Below are 20,169 nucleotides of genomic sequence, written 5' to 3'. Positions count from 1 at the left end.
ACTTTCTAGGGGAAGTACCACTAAACCAACAGCAATCTCACCGGTGGAGCGGAGACATTTGTTCCCAACTAGGTCTTTTGTTTCTTCGGTTTTGCTCGCCACAGAGGGACGGGCTACAGGAGGGGCAAGCAGGAAGCCAAGTTTCTCGTTTACAGACCCTACTCTGCCAAATGGCGTTTCTTCTTTTTCTCCCTTTTGCTTGCTATCTGATACGCTCCTCCTTCCCAGTTCCTTAAACACGAAGATTATTCCTTTCCAGGCATATTTAGTTCTAATCTTGAGGAGACTGCTGCTGGAAATTTTAACATATTCCTGGACAGTGTTTTTATCTATTCCACTGGTCTTCCCAAACTTCTCTGGACTACCCAAGGGAGAACAGTCTACCCAACAGTATTATTTGGCCATTACTCCCCCACCACGATTCACGTTAGAGTATGAACTCCTCGGGAAGCAGTTTTCAACTAGAAGGTAAGATCCAAGATGTTTCAAACGTACCCAGAACACTGATTAGCAACAAAGCTGAAAACAAATTTTTCCCCTGGGTAGGTCTACTATGCAATCCTCGTAATTACAATGTGTACTGATATAACAGTTAATGCCAGTGGTTGCCAGCACTAAAGCTAACTGCTAAAAAAACAAAAACCCTTGAGACGCTACCTTGTCCCGTTAAGTATTCTCACCGGAATTCCAGGATTAGCCTCCGCTCCCAAAATGTATCAACTTAAACCTACACCACCAGCTAAAACTCCACTCCCGCTCCGCTTGTGGCAGAATTCCTAGGAGTATGAAGAAGTGAAAAATCTGATTGAAGATGGCTAAAACAAAAATCTAAGCAAACAGAAGAAAATACAGACAAACCTCAACTTACCAGAAGCAACCTAAAACACCAACAAAACGCTAGACTGAAGTCAAGTTTTAGTTCTACAGTTTGACTCCTGATTCCTCACTTCACATCAGTGAGGGTCCTTTAGAAGATTAAGTGTTCTGTGCAAACCCAATAGAATTACAATTAGGGGATCTAATGCGGTCACATAGCTACAGTTAAGTTAGCAGCGTTGTGTAGTCGTGAAATCAAGGACTGGCTTGTACGATGGCTTCTAAAAGCATCTGTTCCCAGAGTCTCACGTATCAGATATATGCGTATTAAGATATTCTCTCGAGGACAGCCGTTAGCATTTCGTAAAGATGGTAAACTGAGTGTTAACTTCTCCCAGCCAGTACACCTTTTCCCCTCGTTAAATGTTAAGTCGTCTGGGGGGGGAGGGGAAGGAAGGATTCAACTTTACTTCGTAATTAAAACTCAATTGTCAGTATACATTTAAGTTTTTAAAACCTAAATGTTCGAAGTACGGAGTACAGAATAAGCTGTCCAGAAAGCACACACTTAAATTTCCTCCTCTTGGGAGTTTTATAAAGGGATTTTGAACCTTGATGGCGAGAATCCCAAAACGAGAGTAAAATGAATTCTTTTTATTGCAAACAAACGTCTAAATTAATTTCTCCACCCACTTTCTTTAGAAAGAAAAAGAAATCAGCAGGCTAAGGAGATACCCATTCAAGAACTGACATGATTAAAAATTAAGATATAAATGGGTGACTCACAATTTCATTAGCTTACAAAGATGGTGGAGTAAAGTACTACAAGCACACTAGTGATACAGTATTTTGTGGGAGAAGGGCATACAGACATAGCTAACTTCATATAGATCCCATTAGACAACTGGATTTACAACAAGTTTTTTTAATAAGAAATGGGCAAAGCCAGCTTTCTTTTCAGAATCAAAATGCAGAACAAATGGAAAAATTATGGTATTGAACCTTCACAAGTTTGAGCCTCCACAAATAATGCAACCAAAGTTTTACATTTTGAACAGCCCTTCTACGTACACTCCATCTTCTCTCTCTTGGTTCCAAGTTTTCTCTTCGTTCCCCATTAGGCCAATTCCGTTGTTATTTAAAAAAAAAAAAACAAAGAAAAAGACTTCCCAGTTATGGTCAGGAACTACGATGGAAGCTTCCCCCTCCGCCGCTCGGCAAACTACAGAGAGGATGGAGTGTTCTAGGAGCAGTACAGAGTCTCAGGTGATTCATGAGGACTGCGCGGTCCTCCCATGAATCTGGTTGCTAACATTTCTATTATATTGTGACAATGACTCCCGACTGTTATCTCTGTGAGAAATGGGGGGAGTAAATTCTTAATAAAAGACACCAGGTACAAAGCAACATTTTACTTTTGTTGTGATAAAAAAAAAAAAAAAGTCACATTTTACAGATAAAATGTAGAACCCTGAAATACTGACACATTCTCTTATCGTGCACAATGCTGAGGTTCTCTTACGATTCACTTTAAAACTGCAATTAAAAATGTACAAAAAAGAAAAGAAAAAAAATCAACCCACAAAGCTTCTAAAAAAGGAACCCGCAGGCACTTCCTCTTGTGGAATGTTTAAAAAGTTAGCCTACTAAAGAAAACAGTCGACTTCTTGTGAAGGTTTTGGAGAAATATGTATCAGTTCGTTTTATTTGGGTATTCAATAATATCCTTGGTGATAATGCTGACTCCATGGCTTCTGACCCCAGAATTGCTGTAAGAGAAAATTTTTTTTTTAAAGAAAAAACATCAATAAGCCACTCAAACTGCTTTTAGGAAATGACAATCTAATTCAGAGTAATTGCTGGAAACAAATTTACACCTGTCATACCTCTGATTTCTATCAAACCAGATTTAGTTAGTATTAATATCCCATTATTATCAATAAACACATTACAAAAGAAAACACATCATGACTTGGTTAGTTTATACAATTAAAGCTAACAATAAAAAGAACCGTACGTATTAAAGAATATTACTTTATTAAAACAGTAAGTTACAGCCATCTCCACCTATATTCAAACCTCGCCCTGTAACGATTATAAAACCGCTCCAATCCCTGCGCAAGGGTTTCAAGACTGACTCTTACGATGAACTTAAGGCACAATGAATGTACGTAGCACATAAGAAGTTACTTACACCCTGCTGCCACTGGTTGTAGCCCTGAGATTGGTTTTTGTAGCCACGATTGTTTCCTCGTCCTCTGAAGTTCTGGTGGGGGGGGGGGGGGGGAGGCAGGGAGAAAAAAAAAAAATCCTTGAAAACTCAAACTCCAGAGCACAGGTCTGTGCTGTACACAGGAGCCAGCAGCACAGGACAGGCCTCGCCTCTAGCAACTCAACCCTGGGCACCCTGTGCTGTTTGCTCTCGGTGTTTAATTTATTCATTTAAGACATCCTTGGACGTGTTGCGGGTTCATGCACCTGAACACCAAACTTAGGCGGCCCTCGTTCTACCATCCCTGGTGTTCTTGCGCCACCGCACTCAGACCTAATGGCCTAATTGAGGCTGTGACAAGACTTTACAACTTTCCCGACTCCGTTATCCGAATCATCAGGGCCGGGGGCGCGTTACCTGGTTGTAGTTCCCTCTGTTGGGCATCCCGCCTCTGCTGTAGTTCCCTCTGTTCGAGTAACCGCCTCGGCTGGGGAACACGGGGCCGCGAGGGTACGGGTAGCCGATGCCGCCGCTGCCGCCACCGCCGCCGCCTCGCTGCGGCATGTTGCCCCTCCTGTTGTAACCACCGCGATTCCCAGGAGCTGCAGACAAGACACGTTGGCTTTAGCAACCTTGCACTTCCTTTCCACAGGACCCTACTCTTGCGGACTGGCCCTCTACTGTAGAGAAAAGTAACTTCTAAAACCAACAGGGCCGTCTGGCTCGGTCGGGTAGGCATCCGACTCTCGATTTTGGCTCAGCCCCTGACCACAAGGTCTGTGGGATCGAGCCCTGCGTCAGGCTCTGTGCCGACAGCGCGGAGCCTCCTTAGGATTCTCTTTCCCCCCCTCTGCCCCTGCCGCGATCACACACGCTCTCTCAAAATAACGTTTAAAGAAAAAGACACAACAATGTTTAACACCTAACAAGGCGTGCTTAGGATCACATCACGGCATTTGAAGCTAGTTACTAGGGCAGCAGAGTCCAGGGAGGTCAACTGTCCTGCATTAAATTCAGTTGACCACCACCCAGCCCCCAAACTTAGAAGATGGTCATCGCTCATTCCAACCTCCAACCAAGTGAAACTCAAAAGCAAACTCGCCTCCTCCTCTGAAACTCCCGCCGCGCATGTTGAACCCGCCACGTCCTCTGTGGCCGCCGCCTCTGTTGAACTGGTTCTTGCCACTCTTATTTTTATTGCTCTTCTTGGAACCGGTGTTCTGTTTCTTTTCCGGCGGCAGGGCCTTTTTGCTCTCCTCCTTATACTGCTCCAGAAGTTTTTGGGCTTCCTCCTTCTGCAGCTCAACATAGGTGATTTCATCAAAGCACTCGGCCACCTCCGGCAGCGTGAAGTTTCCTACAAGGAATAGGGTCAGATTAGCCCCAGACCACAGTCCTAAAGCCTGCTTTCATCCTTTCAAACCACGCTATGCCATCTGCTCAGTGTACGAGCGTTTCCCTAAAGAGAGAAATAAACCCCCCCCCACACACTCCCTTAACAAAGAGCGAAGGTAACTCAGGAACCGGCATCACTGGCAAACGTTCACGTGAGTTTGCAGGTACAGATCTCGGCAGATTTAACGTTAATAGAATTAAATTCATACCTTTCATTTTGAGGACAGCGTGTTCTGGTAGGTCTTTCCCCTCTACTTCAGCTTTCTTCTGTGTTCTTTGCTTATAGTCTTCATCTTTTGGGCAAACTACGACAGCTTTTCGCTGGAAGCCTGCAAACAGGCACATTTTTCTCCTCTGGGCAGCAGCAGACACGTTGGTCTTTAAAACAAAGTTCATAAACCCAAATGTTAGCTCCACGCCAAACCCAATCATCAGTTCCTTTTGTTTATAACCTCAAGGCTGCAGCTCACCTGATCCAGAATGAAATTTCGCTTCTTACGGGCAGCGATCTCAATAAACTTTCCGAGACACTGTGGAGCCCTCTGCAACAGCGTGTTCAGTTTTCCAGTATCAGCCATCTGTTTCTTAAAACCTGCCACCTGTTTTAAAAGTTCAACAGTTCCTTTGAACTTGTGAATAAAGCTCAATTTTTTTTTAATATCAGCTTAGATCTACATGGAAACCAGACATTGCAAAGTTTAAATACTGCCTTTCCTTATCATCGCTACAAAAAAGGTTGTTTTATCACGTAAGCAAGATCCTCTGCTCTTCTAGTTCAGCTACTAAATGTCGAAAGTTCAAAAAGTTTCCTAGGAAAAATAAAGCGTCGCCCCTGGAAGGCACTTTACCTTCCAGACAGAAGTAGTTTACATCCTTCTATAGTTTAAGTAACCAACGGAACTTTACCCAAGCTCCTATCTCTAAAACACCAACGCAAAATGGATAAAGACAACAGGCAAAAAAGTTTGAATGCCTTCTGGTCTTTTTAAAGTGCTGAGATCACACCCTCAATATTTTTCTTACCATCATTTTATCCATTATGGTGTTTGTTCCGAGAATGTTGTATTTACCAGGATTTTCTGCCGCATGTTTAGTAACCCAGGTGGTTTTCCCAGCTCCGGGCAAGCCAATCATCATAACAACCTACCATGGAAAAAAAATGTTTCACTTAGTAGAGCCATCTAAAAATTCCTGAAGTTATTTTGTGGAGTGCACAAAAACCCAGTTTCAATTTGTAAATTTTCATTGCCCTAAAACAAGGGAATTTTTGGAAAACTTAATATTCTACATCAAAAAACACAGCTACAGCTGATGCCAACAGCCGTGCCACAAAGTAAATGAAACAGAACAATCATCCAGATCTTCTGAATGTCATTCTTGCCAAACAAAAGTAACCTTCAAATGCTTTTAAAAAAATCCACTTACTTCACAATCTTTCTTCTCTTCAGGCCCCTTTGGTCCTCTAACTCGATCCTCTAAGGGGACATTCTGGATAAAAGTATAATCTTCTGGTATTGGAAAATATGGCTTTTCCTTCTGACCAAAATTAAATTCAACTGCACAGTTGTGGCAGAGAACATGCGGGAAGAGTGGCCTTCCAGCAAGAATTTCCTTACTGATTTTGAAGGCAATGCCAAGATCTTGCCCGTTCTTTGCATAGGAGAGTTCTACTTCATCGCTTTCAAAGTTCTGTTAAATTGGGAAAAAAATTAAGATTTTAACCTGCTTCCTTTAAACTTGCTTTAAAAAACCCTCAAAATTCAAGTTGAGTGAAGCTTACCCTCTGGAAAACAGATTTAGGTTAAACGTTAGGAACTTTAGAATAGTTATAAACAATGAGACACACACATCTAGAAGCAGAAACAATACTGCCTTCAGTAAAATACACTAGATTTTTCAGGTCCAGTTCACGTTAAGTACTTTTTAGTCAAAATGGGTTAGTAATGAAGGCCAATGTTGATAAACCTTTTTAAAAAAAAATCCCCAGCTAGTAATTGCTCACTTATATATAGATACTTAGTTGACTTACAGCAAAACATGTTATCACATCATTTTCATCAAATTTCTCTCCATAATCTTCAGTCTCACAGTTGCAGGTTTTTATTCCTTTAAGAGAATACCCATAAGAGAATTCTTCTTCACCTAAGAAAATAAAGAACTTTTGTGAAATCGATTGTTCAAAACAGTCCCATGACCCACATATTTTAACATTCAGGATAGAGGACAACAATATGAATGAGTACCTAACCTAACATTCTTCCACTCATGCTGTATCTAAAACATAGACAAGTAATGAGAGCTACAAGGCTTATATAACTATTTGAAAAACTGCAGACCACAGGATAATGTTTTTCCTAACCACTGGTCATAAAACAAGTAACCATCCTACTATACATGCTAATAGCATTCATCTCTAAAATACTAACAGATTAAGAACAAACAAGACAGAATTAGAATACTTCTAGTCTCACTACTGAAATCAGACCCTGAACACTCATGAGGACAGTACTCTAATGGAAACTTTACCAAGCAACATTCCACTTGTGGTTAGTGACCAGCCAATCCGAACTTCATGTATGTCAATATCTTTTGTATATAAATGCCTTACTGGGATCTTCTCTGTAACCTGAAAGTCAAATCATAAATGATTACAATGAAGATAAACCCTTGAACTCTAGCTTCATTTCATCTGGGCCATGGGCTAAGTCTTCTCTGGCTACTAATACAAAGACACTCATTCTACCCTGTCATCTCCCCCCTCCCCCATAAGAACTTTACAAATTGACAGAACTTGTAACTTGGAATTGAAAAGGTTCAAGTTAAGTACTTGGTTGGATCACATTTAAAAGAACAGATAATGTTTAAAAATTACATATTCCTGACTCAAAACCCGATGAAAGTATACGCTCAACATGCTTTGCTCTGGGACAAAACGAGAAACCCAGCAGTTATTTTTAAACCCTTGGTGGGCTTTTCAAGTGCCTGATAAAAAAGGAGCACCCTAAAGAAAAACAGACTAGCTCAATAACAAATTCTGATTGTAACAAATATGGTTAACGGTTATAAAACAAAGGTCTTCCAAGCCCCTCTTCCAGTCCACAGAAACTTCCAAAGAAAGAAGCCCCACTGACACTGAATAGCGTCCAGCAACTGGAAATTCACTTGTTTAAAAAAAAAAACAAAAAACCGAAAAGTCACAAAACTGCATTTACCTTCATCTCAAAACAGACTTTGCCTTTGGACACACCATAAGATGCCCTTCCTCCGGCCCAAAGAAAAGCAAAACTCTCCATAGTAAGGGAAGAAGCACTGAGGCGGTCTCTTGATATTTTAAAATGTAGATCACAATTATCTGTAATTATATCAAATACCATATTATTTCTTTTGACATCCAACGTGAATACAGCTGCTACGTAGGCAAAACCTGGTGATTACATTCTTGCGTATTTCCTAATGCTTCACCGACACCTCTTCTACAAACCATGCTGCTGTTCTGACCTTCCGTTTAAGCCCCACCCCCACACCAAGTCACTCACCAAATTACCAACTAAAGCGTAAACAGCCTCCAAAACTAAAACAGCCAGGTTTAACGTGTATTTTAAGTATATAAAATAATCAAGACAATGGGACATGGATACATACCTGCTCTGCTCTTTACCTTGATTTAGAGGCAAGCAGTAGAGGATAGCAGGAAATCAAAGTGAAGTATGCCAGAACCAGGGAGAATTTACCCGTGCCACAATAAAACTGAAGGTAGGCCATGATATTTTAAAATACAGGAATATGAGCCGTTGATCCTGCACTTTGTAATTTTAAAACACCAGGGGCTCTAGATCCTAAATTCTTTCTAAAACTTGTGAAGGCAGCCTCAACCCTACAAAGTGCAAACTTGGTTGTCTAACACTGTTCATATTACAGCATTTTAAGGTCCCTTTTCCCCAGGCTTGCCGGTTAGTCAATAACAATGGGGGATTATCCACTTCCCGGATTACTCAAATCCAAAAGGTCTTTAACTTAGCTACCTTTGGGTCACTGGCTCATTTTGTATGCACCTTCTTGGTGTTCCCCCCATGAGAGCTGAAGTTAAAAAACTGTTTTCTTCAACAGTTTTTATTGATGAAAGAAATTAAAACTAGTTTGGAATTCTCCTTAAATAAGCTTTGCTCTCAAAAGATTCCTGATCGCTGGTAGAATTTTTGGCTCAAACTGTGTTTGTACCCAATGTAAGTAGCAAATTAAGGAGCTGATATTCCTCAGTAATGAATTAAAAGCCTACTCTGATAGTAGCGTTACTTCTTGAATCACTGCTTCACTATCCTACCCATGCCCGCCCAGTTTGTATTTAAGCAACCAAACTGTATTTAAAACTTTCAAAGAAAACTACTTTTCCGTGTGTGTTTTCTCTTTTAAAAGACTCCCTTAGCTCAACTACCTGTAAAGGACATTTAGTAAGAAATCCAGGGTTAATGTTTACATCCTCACAAACCTGATTAAAATTAAATTCGTATTGGAAAACCCGGGAATCTACACTTTAACTGCCTGGATCTACAGGGCAGGTTCACACCTTACCGCTTACTTTTCAAGCAATTGTTTCTACCTTTTGTTCTTTCTATCCAAGTGAAAGAATTGTGCATTCTGATCAAATGTTAAATCAACAAAACGTTGTTGTTAAAAAATAAAGTCACACACGTGACAGCCAAGGCCCATCTAGAGGTCTGCAATCCTCCTCATACTCAATTGCAACCCAACTTGGGTAAAGGAGCAGTATTTACAGCGCTGCCATTGACACCATTCGCTGCTGAAGAAAGCTAGTAGCCCCGTGATAGCCCACTGCTGCTGCCCCAGGTCTTTGGAAGAAATCAACTTATGTTAAAGCAGCAGCTACTGAACTGGAATTGAGAACAAAAGAGCAGTTATTGAAAAAGTAATATTACAATCTTTTAGAATAGGGAATACACTTGCGTGCTAATGGGAAAAGCCATTCATTACATATTTCACTAGCCCAAAGAGCTCCCTTGCTAGAATTCTACCCCAAAAAGGGAAATTATCGTAGGAGCCTGCAAGGACAAGTTACAGATAGTCTTACAAGTTTCCATTAACTAACTAAAATTTAAAAAACTGGCATTAATTTTACATTCCTACAAATGAAAACTTTCGAGTCATATAAAAAAAAATAACCAAATTGCCGAAGCCTGGAAAATTATCAATACGACACAACCGATGCTGTACTAAACATTTAGCTACCGAAATCTGAATACAAGCCATCACCACCTTCCTTTTAACAGAAACGGTTTAGGCTAAGTTTTATGCGTTTACGTTCGGTGCACTGCGTTGTTTTCTAACACTCTCTCGGACCCAAACCGCCACACTGAGAAACTAGGGGAGTAGACGGGAGAAACCGCTTCACTTACAAGTATCAAGACAAACCACTGTGTCATCGAAGTGCTCATCTTCCTCTTCAACAGGTGGCTGGGGAGATTTGGCTCTGAAAGACAGAATTGTCTCCTGATTCAGCTTGTCCTACCCAAGACCGAACGGGTAACGAGTAGAACTAGATGGGCATCCTCTACCTGCTATACTTGTTCTCTTCAATGTACTCAAAATATCCACGGCCATGATCTTCTCGAGGTCTTTTCACACCTCTCTTTTTATCTCCGCCTTTCTGCTCTGTTTTGCCGTCTCCTATAACACACAACACCCCCGCGTAAGGGGCCAAGCCGCATCACGGCGGAAAAGAAAAACCCCCTTCCTGTTCAAAGACGCAAAAAGCTCGACTTTCCCGTTCTTTTCCGGGAGGGTTTTCAATCGACGAATCCAACGCGAACCCAAAGAACAATCCGCTCGGAACCGGGCTGCAGTTAGTGACGCAGTCCAAAACCATCGCTAATTTTGCCACTCTACGCGAAGATTCGAGAAAGCTCCTGCAGGCTAGCGCGGCACAGGCCCCGAGCCCACGTGTATCCCAAAGAGAGTTCAGGAAGGGGGGAGGGGCCGGCCCGGCCCGCGCGCCCTCCCCTCCCCTCCCCCACCCGGGCCCGCGTTCCCCGCGGCCGCATTGTACTGATCTTCCGCCCCGCTCTCCCCGCCCGGCCCCTCCCGCCGGAAGTGACGTCACGCCGAGACCCTGCGCTCCTTGCACAATACCGCGGCCCAGCGCCGCCAAAGCGCGCCCGCCCCGGGCCCTCGGGCCTCTCCCCTCCCCCCGAGACATGTGCCCGCACCGCGCGCACGCAGCGCGGCGGCGCCACCGCGGGCCGGCGGGGCTCCCGCCCGCCGCTCCTCCCCCCTCCAGCGGCAGCTGCAGCTTCCCCCCCCCCACCCCCCACCCCCGGCTCGCCAGCCACATAATGGAGGCGCCGCCGCCACCGTCGCACGCCCCGAGCCCGAGACCTCGCGGCCGGGCGGGATTCCCCGCGCCCCCTCCCCCCCTCCCCGCTACCCCCGCGGCGGCCCCCGCCCGGGGCTCCCTCCCCCCGGCGGGGCTCCGGCAGGCCTGGGGCACGGTCCCCACCCCGCGCGGGCCTCCCGCCGCGCGCAACGTACAACGCAGCACTCACCCGCCGCCGGAGCCCCGGGGCGACCGCCGCCTCCGCCGCCTTCCGCCTTCTTCTTACCTCCCGCCTGCTGCTGGCCCTGCCTCGCCCCGGGCGGCGCCACCGTCACCGCGAACAGCGAGGTGGGGCCGCTGCTCTTCCCCGCGGCCTCCTTGGCGGCCCCGCGCTGCTGTGGGGGCTGTTGCTGCGGCGTCGCCGGCGGTTGAGGCTGCTGCTCCCCGTGCCCGTTCTCGTCGCCCGCGCCTTCCTCCTCGTCGCCGAGCTCATCTTCCCCTTCCTGGAAGCCCTGATCGTCGCCGTTCTCGTCTTCCGAGGCGGCCTCCTCCTCCTCCATCGGGCCCGAGTCGGCCGCCCCCGCGGCCCCGTTCTCCTCCCCTAGCTCCATCTGGTCGCCATCCAGCGCGGCGATCCCTTCCTCCTCCTCTTCCTCCTCCTCCTCCTCCTCGTCGCCGCCGGCCGCGGCCTCCTGCTCGAGGCCTGCTCCCGAGCGCCCGGCGGAATCCCCGCCCAGGTCTAGGCTGCCGTTCCCGGGCTCCATGGCGGGGCGGCCGCCGGCCTCCTCGTCGTCCAGCGCGGCCTGGAGTCGCTCCATGAGCTCGGCCTTGAGACCCTTGTCGGAAAGGCGCCGCTTCTTGAGCTCCTCTTTCAGCTCCGAGACCTTCAGCTTTTTTACATTAACAGGCGAGGAACTCATGGTGAGGGCCCCGATTCACCGCTAGGCGCTGGCTCAAACTCGGCTCCGCTCACTCGGCCACTGGTGGCGGCTGCTGCGGCTGCTCCTCGGCCCGGGCGGCGGCTGCGGCTGCGGCTGGAGGTGGGTTCGTGCTGCAGAGCGGACCCGCCTGGTGTCGAACGGCGCCAATTCCTTTCACCGAGTTCGCGAGGGAGACGCGGAGACTCGCCTGGCGCGAGCGAGCACGCAACGTCCTCTCGCAGGGGCGGCGCCGCGCACGTAATATAGGCGCCCCGCCCCCTGCGCCGCCGGGAGCGCCGCGCAGGAGGAGAGCCGGAGCGCGCCCGCGCCCCGCCCCGCCCCGCCCGTGCCTGCCTCCCCGCCCCCACGCCGAACCCGCCGAGAGCGCGGCGCAGGCCGCGCAGTGCGCTTCCAATTGGGGCCGAGCAAATGGAGGAAGAGGAAACCGCCTTTCGGTTAAACCGATCCTCTGCAGCCTCCGCTGGCTTTTCTAGTCCTCTGCCGGCGGTACTCGTCCCGCTCTTGGCCTTCCCGGCCCGGAGGCTGTGTGCGCGCACGGGCTCGCAGGCCTCGACCTGGCCTGTTCAGTGGAGCCCTCCACCTTTTCTTCCATCTTAGATCTGCCTTCGTATCTGTCTCCCCAGCTATTTGTTCGAAACTCCTTCAATCTCATTTCCGTGTCGGTTTGTACCACACGAATCGGCAGTTATCGGACGCGGGGGGCTTTCTTCCGCTTAGTGTTTGGTTTAATTTTTCCAAGCCCTGCCTGGCGCCCTAGGTTTTAAATTGAGGAAGGGCGAGGACAGAGCATCTCTATTGTCTCTTCCCCAAGCCCGGGTGCAGGGCTGGCTTCGGGAGCGGGAGCCTCCACTCCATGCTGCCAGCCTCCCCGGGGCAGCTGTTCGCCCGGTGCTCGGAGCCTGAGAAGTTAAATAAGCCTCAGAATGGCGTTTCTGAGTCGGCTCTACCTCCCCAAACACACAGACCTCTGCAAAATTAATTCCGTCCAACTCAGGACCTGGTCATCCAGTTATGACGTCCCAGCAGCCAACAATGAGGATGAGACCCAGCTAGATCATGCACAACGATTCTATTCCTCATCCCGTACAAATACTCCTGATCGTGCTGAAACTCGTAGGTTAATTATCAAGGCTCATGAAAAATAAAAAACAAGAAAAAGAAAACGAGACTATCCCTCCCGAAGACAATTCTGTTATTCTGGTGTATTTTAGAAGCTTCATCTTCCTCTTTGCGAAATAAAAGGTGTGTTATGTTCTTGCGGTTTTGGATAGGGGTGCCAGAATTTGGATTTGTGATGGGAGGAACATCTTAAACCCCAGAAGATCTGCACAGTGACTGGCCAGTGGTCCACGATCTCGGAGGAGGTCAGTTACCCCCACTGTTTGGTGTTTGGCTGGCACAGTAACGCTGCCCCAATGTTCATTTAAAATTGGAACACTGCGAACACTCCCCCATAGGCTAGTGTGATTTAACTGATTAATAAATTTCATTTTTAAAGTTTCTCCTCCATAGCTTTTAAGGAGCATGTGTTTTACCACGCAGTCGTTATCAAGATGAAATATTAACACTTGTGAAATGATCTGAATTGCAATTAACGGACTATGCACAGTACTGGTAATTCTCAGCTTAAAGCCGGTGGAGGTGGAAGGTACCCAAAATAGGAACTTCCAAACCGTGCCAAAAACTCATTTAGCCTCTGCTTATAATGTCCTTGGAGCTTATAAACAACTCACAGACTGGAATTTGAGCTTTTCAAGTCCTTTGCCTGTGTTCAAAAACGGGAAGAGAGCTCCAGGGGGCTTCCGTGTCCACCAACTGGATAATTAGTCTCTTCAGGAATCAAAGTTAAATGTAGTCATTACAATGGTCCTTTAAGTTTATAAGTGTCCTTAGATACTCTTACATTTTTAAATATTTGTCATAGGAAAACAATTTCCACTTAATTAGAAAAAAAACTAAACTCTGAAAGTAAAGTTTGTAGGTCTAAATGTCAATTTATAACAATTGTTCTTGGTATGTTAAGTCAGTTGTAATAATAAACATGAAATATAAGAGTAGATGGGCACGAAAAGTTTTAGCTTTACCTCCATTGACTTTTAGAGCTTGATGGAGGCTGGAGATTGTCTTCAGTCCACCCATTTTACAGCCCGGGAGGCTGAGGGCCCCCTTCCCCGCCACCCCCCTCCCATGCTCCTTCCTTACACTGGGACTTCTTAGATAACATTTGAAAGAAAAACAGTTTTTGCGGATGGTCAGAGCCATCCGTTACTGTTTGTCCTGTCTACAAACAGGTGAAATCTGCAATTCCATATTTTACTGCTTGCAAGTGCAAATAGTGACTTAGCGTTACTTATCGTTTTTGTTTTCTACCCTTCTAATGCCATGGATCATCAGGACCATGATTGTCCTGTTCTGCAGAGACCAGGAAAAGTACAAGTCACTTCCCCTAAATCACTGGGGGACCTGTAAGACTCTTGAAACTCCCCCTTTCTGAAATCCTAGAGACTAGTTAGGATACTGAGTGGAAGTCGGGACAAGTGAATTCTCAGCAGCAAAAAGCGATTAGCCTATTGTGTATGGGTAGCCGATCTATTACCACGTTAGGGTGCCCAGAATATATAGCTTCCATTTTTAGGTTGATGCAAAGGCACATACCTAAGCACCGTAGTTTGTCACAGAGTTCACTCAGCAAACATTTTGGAGCACCTTGTCTAAGGCAGGCCCTGCGTGGCGTACTGGGGATACAGCGGTGAGCTACTATGAGATACTATGCCGTCCCTCTCTCAGGGAGAGTCAGGCAATATATCAAATAGAGGTGGGAACAAGTACTAGGGGGAAATGCAAATCAGGAGAGCCAGAGGGTATGCTGATGTGGGGGTGAGTTTTTCAGCTATAAATGGGGGTGGGGTCAGGAAAGCCTAAGAAAGAAGGTAACACCAGAGCAAATATCTAGAAGAGGCGGAGGCAAAGAACGGCAAATATAGAAAACTGAGAGAGTCAACGCCCAACGGACCCATTTATCTACTTAACAAATATTTATCGATCGCCTGCTGTGGAGCAGTATTATGCTATGTGCAGGGAAAACAGACATGAAGGACACAGGCTCAGGCCTCCAGGAGCTCGCAGTTTGGAGAGAAAGGACCGGCTATGAGCAGCATGCTACGGTGCCCTAACCCGCGTGGAGCCGACCACCTTGACCCTCTGCTGAGCTCCCTTCGGCAGGGTTCCCACGGGGTAGGTCTGGAGACACGCTTGTCCACCCACCGACGTTCACACATGGGAAAACAAAACCAGAGCAAACCTCACATACAGACTTAAGAAGCCAGTTGTATGACATTTGACAGTAAACAGTAATTAGCTAGGATAATCTTCTAGCATCCCCTTTATTCTAGATACAGAGCTAACATTTGCAGACTTCTGCCAGCTGATAATTAAGTCCTTCACTGAACGCTGTCCGGGCTTTCGGAGGGCAAAAGTCAAACTGAGAGTGCCCCCAGCACTGTCCTAATTGCCTGCACACCATGTATATATACTCTTTCCTTTGCCCCTTCTGCTTTTACTTTATTCCACCCAGGTACACTTTACATTTTTTTCTTAATGATTATTTAGTTTTGAGAGAGAGACAGAATCTGAAGCAGGCTCCAGGCTCTGAGCTGTCAGCACAGAGCCCAACGTAGGGCTGGAACTCGTGACCCGCAAGATCATGACCTGAGCCGAAGCCGGATGCTCAACCCATTGAGCCACCCAGGCACCCCTACCCAGGCGCACTTTAGATGGGCTGTTTCTTAAGTCTGCTGTGTTTGTCCCGATTCATTTACTGGGGGTATGAATTGGCAGGGATTGAGTGCCTGCTAGGGATCAGCCTCTGTGCTAGGCATTTTATACAACATATTTCTAATCCTCATAATGTCACAAGGTAGGAATTATTATCTCCATGTATAGATGGCGATAACTGAGAATCAGAGGGGTTGAGGAAGTTGGCCAAAGTTGATAAATGGCAAAGCTGAGGTAGCAACTAGCCTGCCTCCCATGGCCAAGCTCCCTCTGCTGCACCAAGAGGATGCATTAGAGTTCCAAAGTCAAAACTCACATGCTGGCTGGCAGCAAGATTTGATGGTGTATCATCACAGGAGGAAGAGACACGCCAATGATTCCATTGCAAGGGTAATGTGTGCGATGATGGAGGGGTGTCTTCGGTTTGGGATGTGGAGCAAGGAGTTGCTTAAGGGAAAGACGCGGGAGCCGAGTCTTCAAAAGCGTGTAGGGCTGAGAGGGAAAGGCATTCGAGCAGTAGGAACAGCCTTTGAATGCACAGAATGCATGTGAATCAATCCCATGGCTGGAATTCAGTACGGCTGGGGTAGGAATAAGGCTTGGGAAGCAAGGGTAGATGGAAGGGTGGAGAATACTGAGAGGGGACAAAGAGGCAGATTAAAAAGAATCCAGCTGAGCTAAGATACTGGGGCTTCCTCCACTGACCAAGACATGGGGAGGGCGGGCACTAAAGAATTTTAAGCTGAAAAGTGGCACCATCAGGTCCAAATTTTAGAAAGATACGTAAGCAGAAGAGTGTTGAAAACTCCCACGCGAGTAGGTTCTAGGCAGGAAACGTCACTGAATGAAGCGGTCCAGGTGTGAGAAACACCGTAGTCATGACTGTATGGGGCAAGTGACAGTCTCCCGTCAGGGCCACCCCGGGAGGGATGCCGGTTTCAGAGACCTGGAGCAAAGGCCCCAGCTGAATAGGGCAGCCGCCTATGGCCTGCAGGGAATCATCACTTGTATGTGACATCTCCTGAATTTTACAGGTGGCCAAGGCCATGCAGGCCAGAAAACAAGAACAATTCCTGTCTTTGGCCACCTGTTTGTAAGCCCAGGGCTAGAGGGTCACGGAGGTGTCAAAGACCAGAAGACCAGTTAGGAGGCTATTTGGAGTGAACCAGGTGAGAAGGCATGAAGGCCACCTGACCCAGGTCAGATGTGTCACTTTAAGTTTATTCACTTATTGGGGCGGGGGTGGGGTGGGGTGAGGGGAGGGGCAGAAAGAGAAGGAGAGAGAAAATCCCAAGCAGGCTCCGTGCTGCCAGCGCAGAGCCCGACTCAGGGCTTGATCCCACGAACCATGAGATCATAACCTGAGCTCAAATCAAGAGTTAGACGCTCAACCGACTGAGCCGCCCAGGCGCCCCCAGATGCGTCACTTTAGAGGCACCCCAGTGATGTTCCTTTGGACTCTGACATGACCACCCAGGCTTGGCAAATTAATCATTTGGGTTAATTTTCTAACCAGAGAAGAGATGAAAGATTTCGTGGGAGTGGGCACCGTCTTTACTAAAGGAAAATGGCTGCTCAGCGCCCAGTTTTTTTGGACGTTTCCGACAAGCGTGTATGAAGGCAGTCAGCCCTCAGCTAGCTCCTTACCCACCCCCCCTCCAGCAAAGTGGCCGCATACAGACCACAAGATGTATGAATCAAGTCACAGAATCAAAGCAAACCTTAGCAACACGTAAGGCCTGGGAACTCGCTCCCTTTCCCTCTACATGTTTATACCATCTGGACAGGGGGAGGCTGACTGCAAGGAGCGTTCGGATAGGAGCACAAAGGGACATCTGTAACCCAAGGGGGGTGATCTATGGAAAGAAACACGGCAGTCTCGACTGGTGGACCTCAGCTGTCCAGGGTGGGCCCTGTAGGGGCGCCCGGGGGGCTCAGTCGGTTAAGCATCTGACTCTTGGTTTCGGCTCTGGTCACCATCTCGCAGTTCATGGGTTTGAGCCCCACGTCCGGCTCCATGCTGACGGGGTGGCTCCTGCTTGGGATTCTCTCTCTCCCTCTTACTCTGTCTGTACCCTGCTTGCTCTTTGTCTCTCTCTCTCCCAAAATAAATAAACAAACGTTAAAAAAAAACAAACAAAAAACCAGAGTGGCCTTTGTTATAGGACCACATGGGGAGAGAGACAGACGGACAGGACATACGTATGAGAATATGCCAACTTACCAGTCGTCTCCCTGAGTCATTGCCCAGCTGCACCATGTCTGAATGACTTCTCGTGTATCACCTGTCATCCTCCTAGTGAGTCTAAGCTTGTCTGAGGCTGCGCCTTGCTTATTCTCCTCTGTTTTAAGATTCAGTTTGGGTGTCACCTCCTCCAAGAAGACCTTCCAGATTACCCCCCACCCCAGCCTCCCTTGTCCTTGACTATGTTGGATATGCCTCCTGCGAGCTTCCAAAATCTCCAATGCCGTTCCTGCCTCCTGGTTTTATATTCTGTTTCTATGTCTGTCACCCACTGACTGACCTTCTCAAGGCGGCACTGCTGTATGTCTAGGTTCATTTACATTCTTAGTCTAGCCTGAGAGGTAAGCATTCAGGACAGGTGATGTGTGGAATAAGTGAGCCTTTGTAGATCCACAGAGCTCCACAAATGGCTCTGTCCCTTACCAGGCAGGTGACCTCAGGCAAAGTTTCTCCTTCTCTCTTTAGTCTCTGAACCTGTAAAATGATCACGTGCTGTTTCCCCCTGAGGGGTAGGAATTACATATGCAAAAATGCTACACTATAAAGTGCTATACAGGGGCGCCTGGGTGGCTCAGTTGGTTAGGTGTCTGACTTCAGCTTGGGTCATGATCTCGTGGTTTGTCGTGTGAGCCCCACGTCGGCTCACTGCTGGCAGCTCGGAGCCTGGAGCCTGCATCGGATTCTGTGTCTCCCTCTCTCTCTGCCTCTCCCCTGCTCACGCTCTGTCTCTCTCTCAAAAATAAATAGACATTTAAAAAAAAAAAACTTACATGCCATACAAATGTATGGTATCTGTATAGTTATTATTTATCAAACAGGCTTTTGGGGGAAAAAGAGGGGGAAAGTTTTTGTTTACCTATCTCAATCTGAAATTGAGTGGTGACATAGTGTTTATTGAAAGAATTTATAATTAAGTTTGATAGCTTTGGGAAAAAGAGAGAGCTATGATTGGGTTGATACGCTATGTCTGTCTTTTTTTTAAATTATGTTTTTATTTGTATACATTTTGAGAGAGAGACATAGCACATGAGCAGCGGAGAGGCAGAGAGAGAGAGGGAGAGAGAGAATCCTAAGCAGGCTCCCAGCTGTAAGCACAGAGCCCAATGTAGGACTCGATCTCACAAACCGTGAGATCATGCTCTGAGCCAAAATCAAAAGTCAGACGCCTAACCAACTGAGCCACCCAGGTGCTGCTACACCTCTTTTGATTGGGAGTCAAGACTTCGAGCAGTTTATCTTCCTCCTGGGGCAGCAGTCACATTAAAGAACATTTTTTTAATGTTCATTTATTTTTGAGACATAGAGTGCTAGTGGGGGTGGGGGAGGTGTCAGAGAGAGAGCAAGACACAGAATCTGAAGCAGGCTCCAGGCTCTGAGCTGTCATCACAGAGACTGACATGGGGCTGGAACCCATGACCCGCAAGATCATGACCTGAGCCAAAGTCGGACGCTTGACAGACTGAGCCACCCAAGCACCCCTAAACGAAGTCACATTTAAACAAAAGGTCTGGAGAGATTCTTGACTCTTGAATGCTTACCTGTGCACAAGGTTCATGACCAACTCTTGCTAAAGAAAAAACATAAGTGGGTGCCTTACATTGCTTCCGCAGAAGCATTGTCATTGTGCATAATAATAATAATAATAAAAAAAAAAAACACCTTAAAACTGATGAGACATTAAAAAATAGTGCAATGGGGCACCTGGGTGGCCCAGTTGGTTGAGCGTCAGACTTCAACTCAGGTCATGATCTCACAGCTGGGCTTGTGAGTTCCAGGCCCGCATTGGGCTCTGTGCTGACAGCTCAGAGCCTGGAGCCTGCATTGGATTCTGTGTCTCCCTCTCTCTCTGCCCTTCCCCCCCTCGAGCTCTGTCTCTCTCTGTCTCTCAAGAATAAATAAGCATTAAAAACATTTTTTTTTTTTTTAAGCTCAGTGCTTCCAAGTGTGTAGATAAAGCTATTGACAGCCCATCAAATGGGACAGGTTTCTCTTGGTAACGGGGACGGCCACTCTCACACCCTCGCCTGGGATGGCTCAGTGATCCACGGTGAGGCACTCGGTCACAAAAGCAGCACAAGTGAGATGTAGAAGGGGGTTCCGCTCTCCAGTGCTCACTGTCTCCCTGTCTTCCCCTCCAGAAACGGAACTTCTGAAAACGACCTTTATCACAGAAATACTCCAGCAGCCCAGCAGTCCAATGACAGATGAACCTGACCCACAATTATGATTGATAATATTGCCTAGGCACGTTGATGAAGCACTTTGTCAACAGAATCTTCATTTGCGTTTGTCCAGAGGCAACTGAGGAAATTTACCTCCCTGGCCCTCCCACCTTCCTCCACTGTCCCCCCCCCCCCCCCCAGGGAAGACAGGAACAAACACATTCAGAGAGGGGGCGGCCAGTGAGGTTTCACTCACGCCTCCTATCTTTCTGCGCAGGGCTAGGATTTCTTCGCGC

The 20,169-nt window shown here is 46.9% G+C and overlaps 1 protein-coding gene and 1 long non-coding RNA gene across 3 annotated transcripts; one reads left to right on the top strand and one right to left on the bottom strand.

Annotated features, from left to right (window-relative positions):
• Positions 1-1,725: 1,725 nt before the first annotated feature.
• Positions 1,726-11,911, bottom strand: HNRNPU (heterogeneous nuclear ribonucleoprotein U). Of its 2 annotated transcripts, none has more exons than XM_042977056.1 (14): positions 10,981-11,911; positions 9,994-10,105; positions 9,835-9,908; positions 7,636-7,775; positions 6,950-7,049; positions 6,453-6,565; positions 5,849-6,112; positions 5,447-5,566; positions 4,894-5,022; positions 4,633-4,801; positions 4,131-4,385; positions 3,446-3,630; positions 3,011-3,082; positions 1,726-2,585 (listed from the first exon to the last, which is right to left on the bottom strand). In XM_042977056.1, the coding sequence occupies exons 1-14, from the start codon at positions 11,669-11,671 to the stop codon at positions 2,532-2,534; spliced, it is 2,478 nt and encodes an 825-aa protein (XP_042832990.1). In that variant the 5' UTR covers positions 11,672-11,911; the 3' UTR covers positions 1,726-2,531. The 2 variants fall into 2 exon arrangements, with proteins under 2 accessions (XP_042832990.1, XP_042832991.1); XM_042977057.1 differs by having other exon boundaries at positions 11,038-11,911.
• Positions 11,912-12,000: 89 nt separating this feature from the next.
• LOC122236033 lies at positions 12,001-19,947 on the top strand. Its single transcript, XR_006214243.1, has 3 exons — positions 12,001-12,934; positions 16,501-16,635; positions 19,850-19,947. It is a non-coding gene; the product is annotated as an uncharacterized LOC122236033 (long non-coding RNA).
• The last annotated feature ends 222 nt before the right edge of the window (positions 19,948-20,169 follow it).

The sequence above is a fragment of the Panthera tigris genome, chromosome F3, assembly GCF_018350195.1.
Source record: "Panthera tigris isolate Pti1 chromosome F3, P.tigris_Pti1_mat1.1, whole genome shotgun sequence".
Classification (NCBI taxonomy): domain Eukaryota; kingdom Metazoa; phylum Chordata; class Mammalia; order Carnivora; family Felidae; genus Panthera; species Panthera tigris.
Note: the sequence above shows the minus strand (reverse complement) of the source record. Positions and strands in the feature narration are given on the sequence as shown.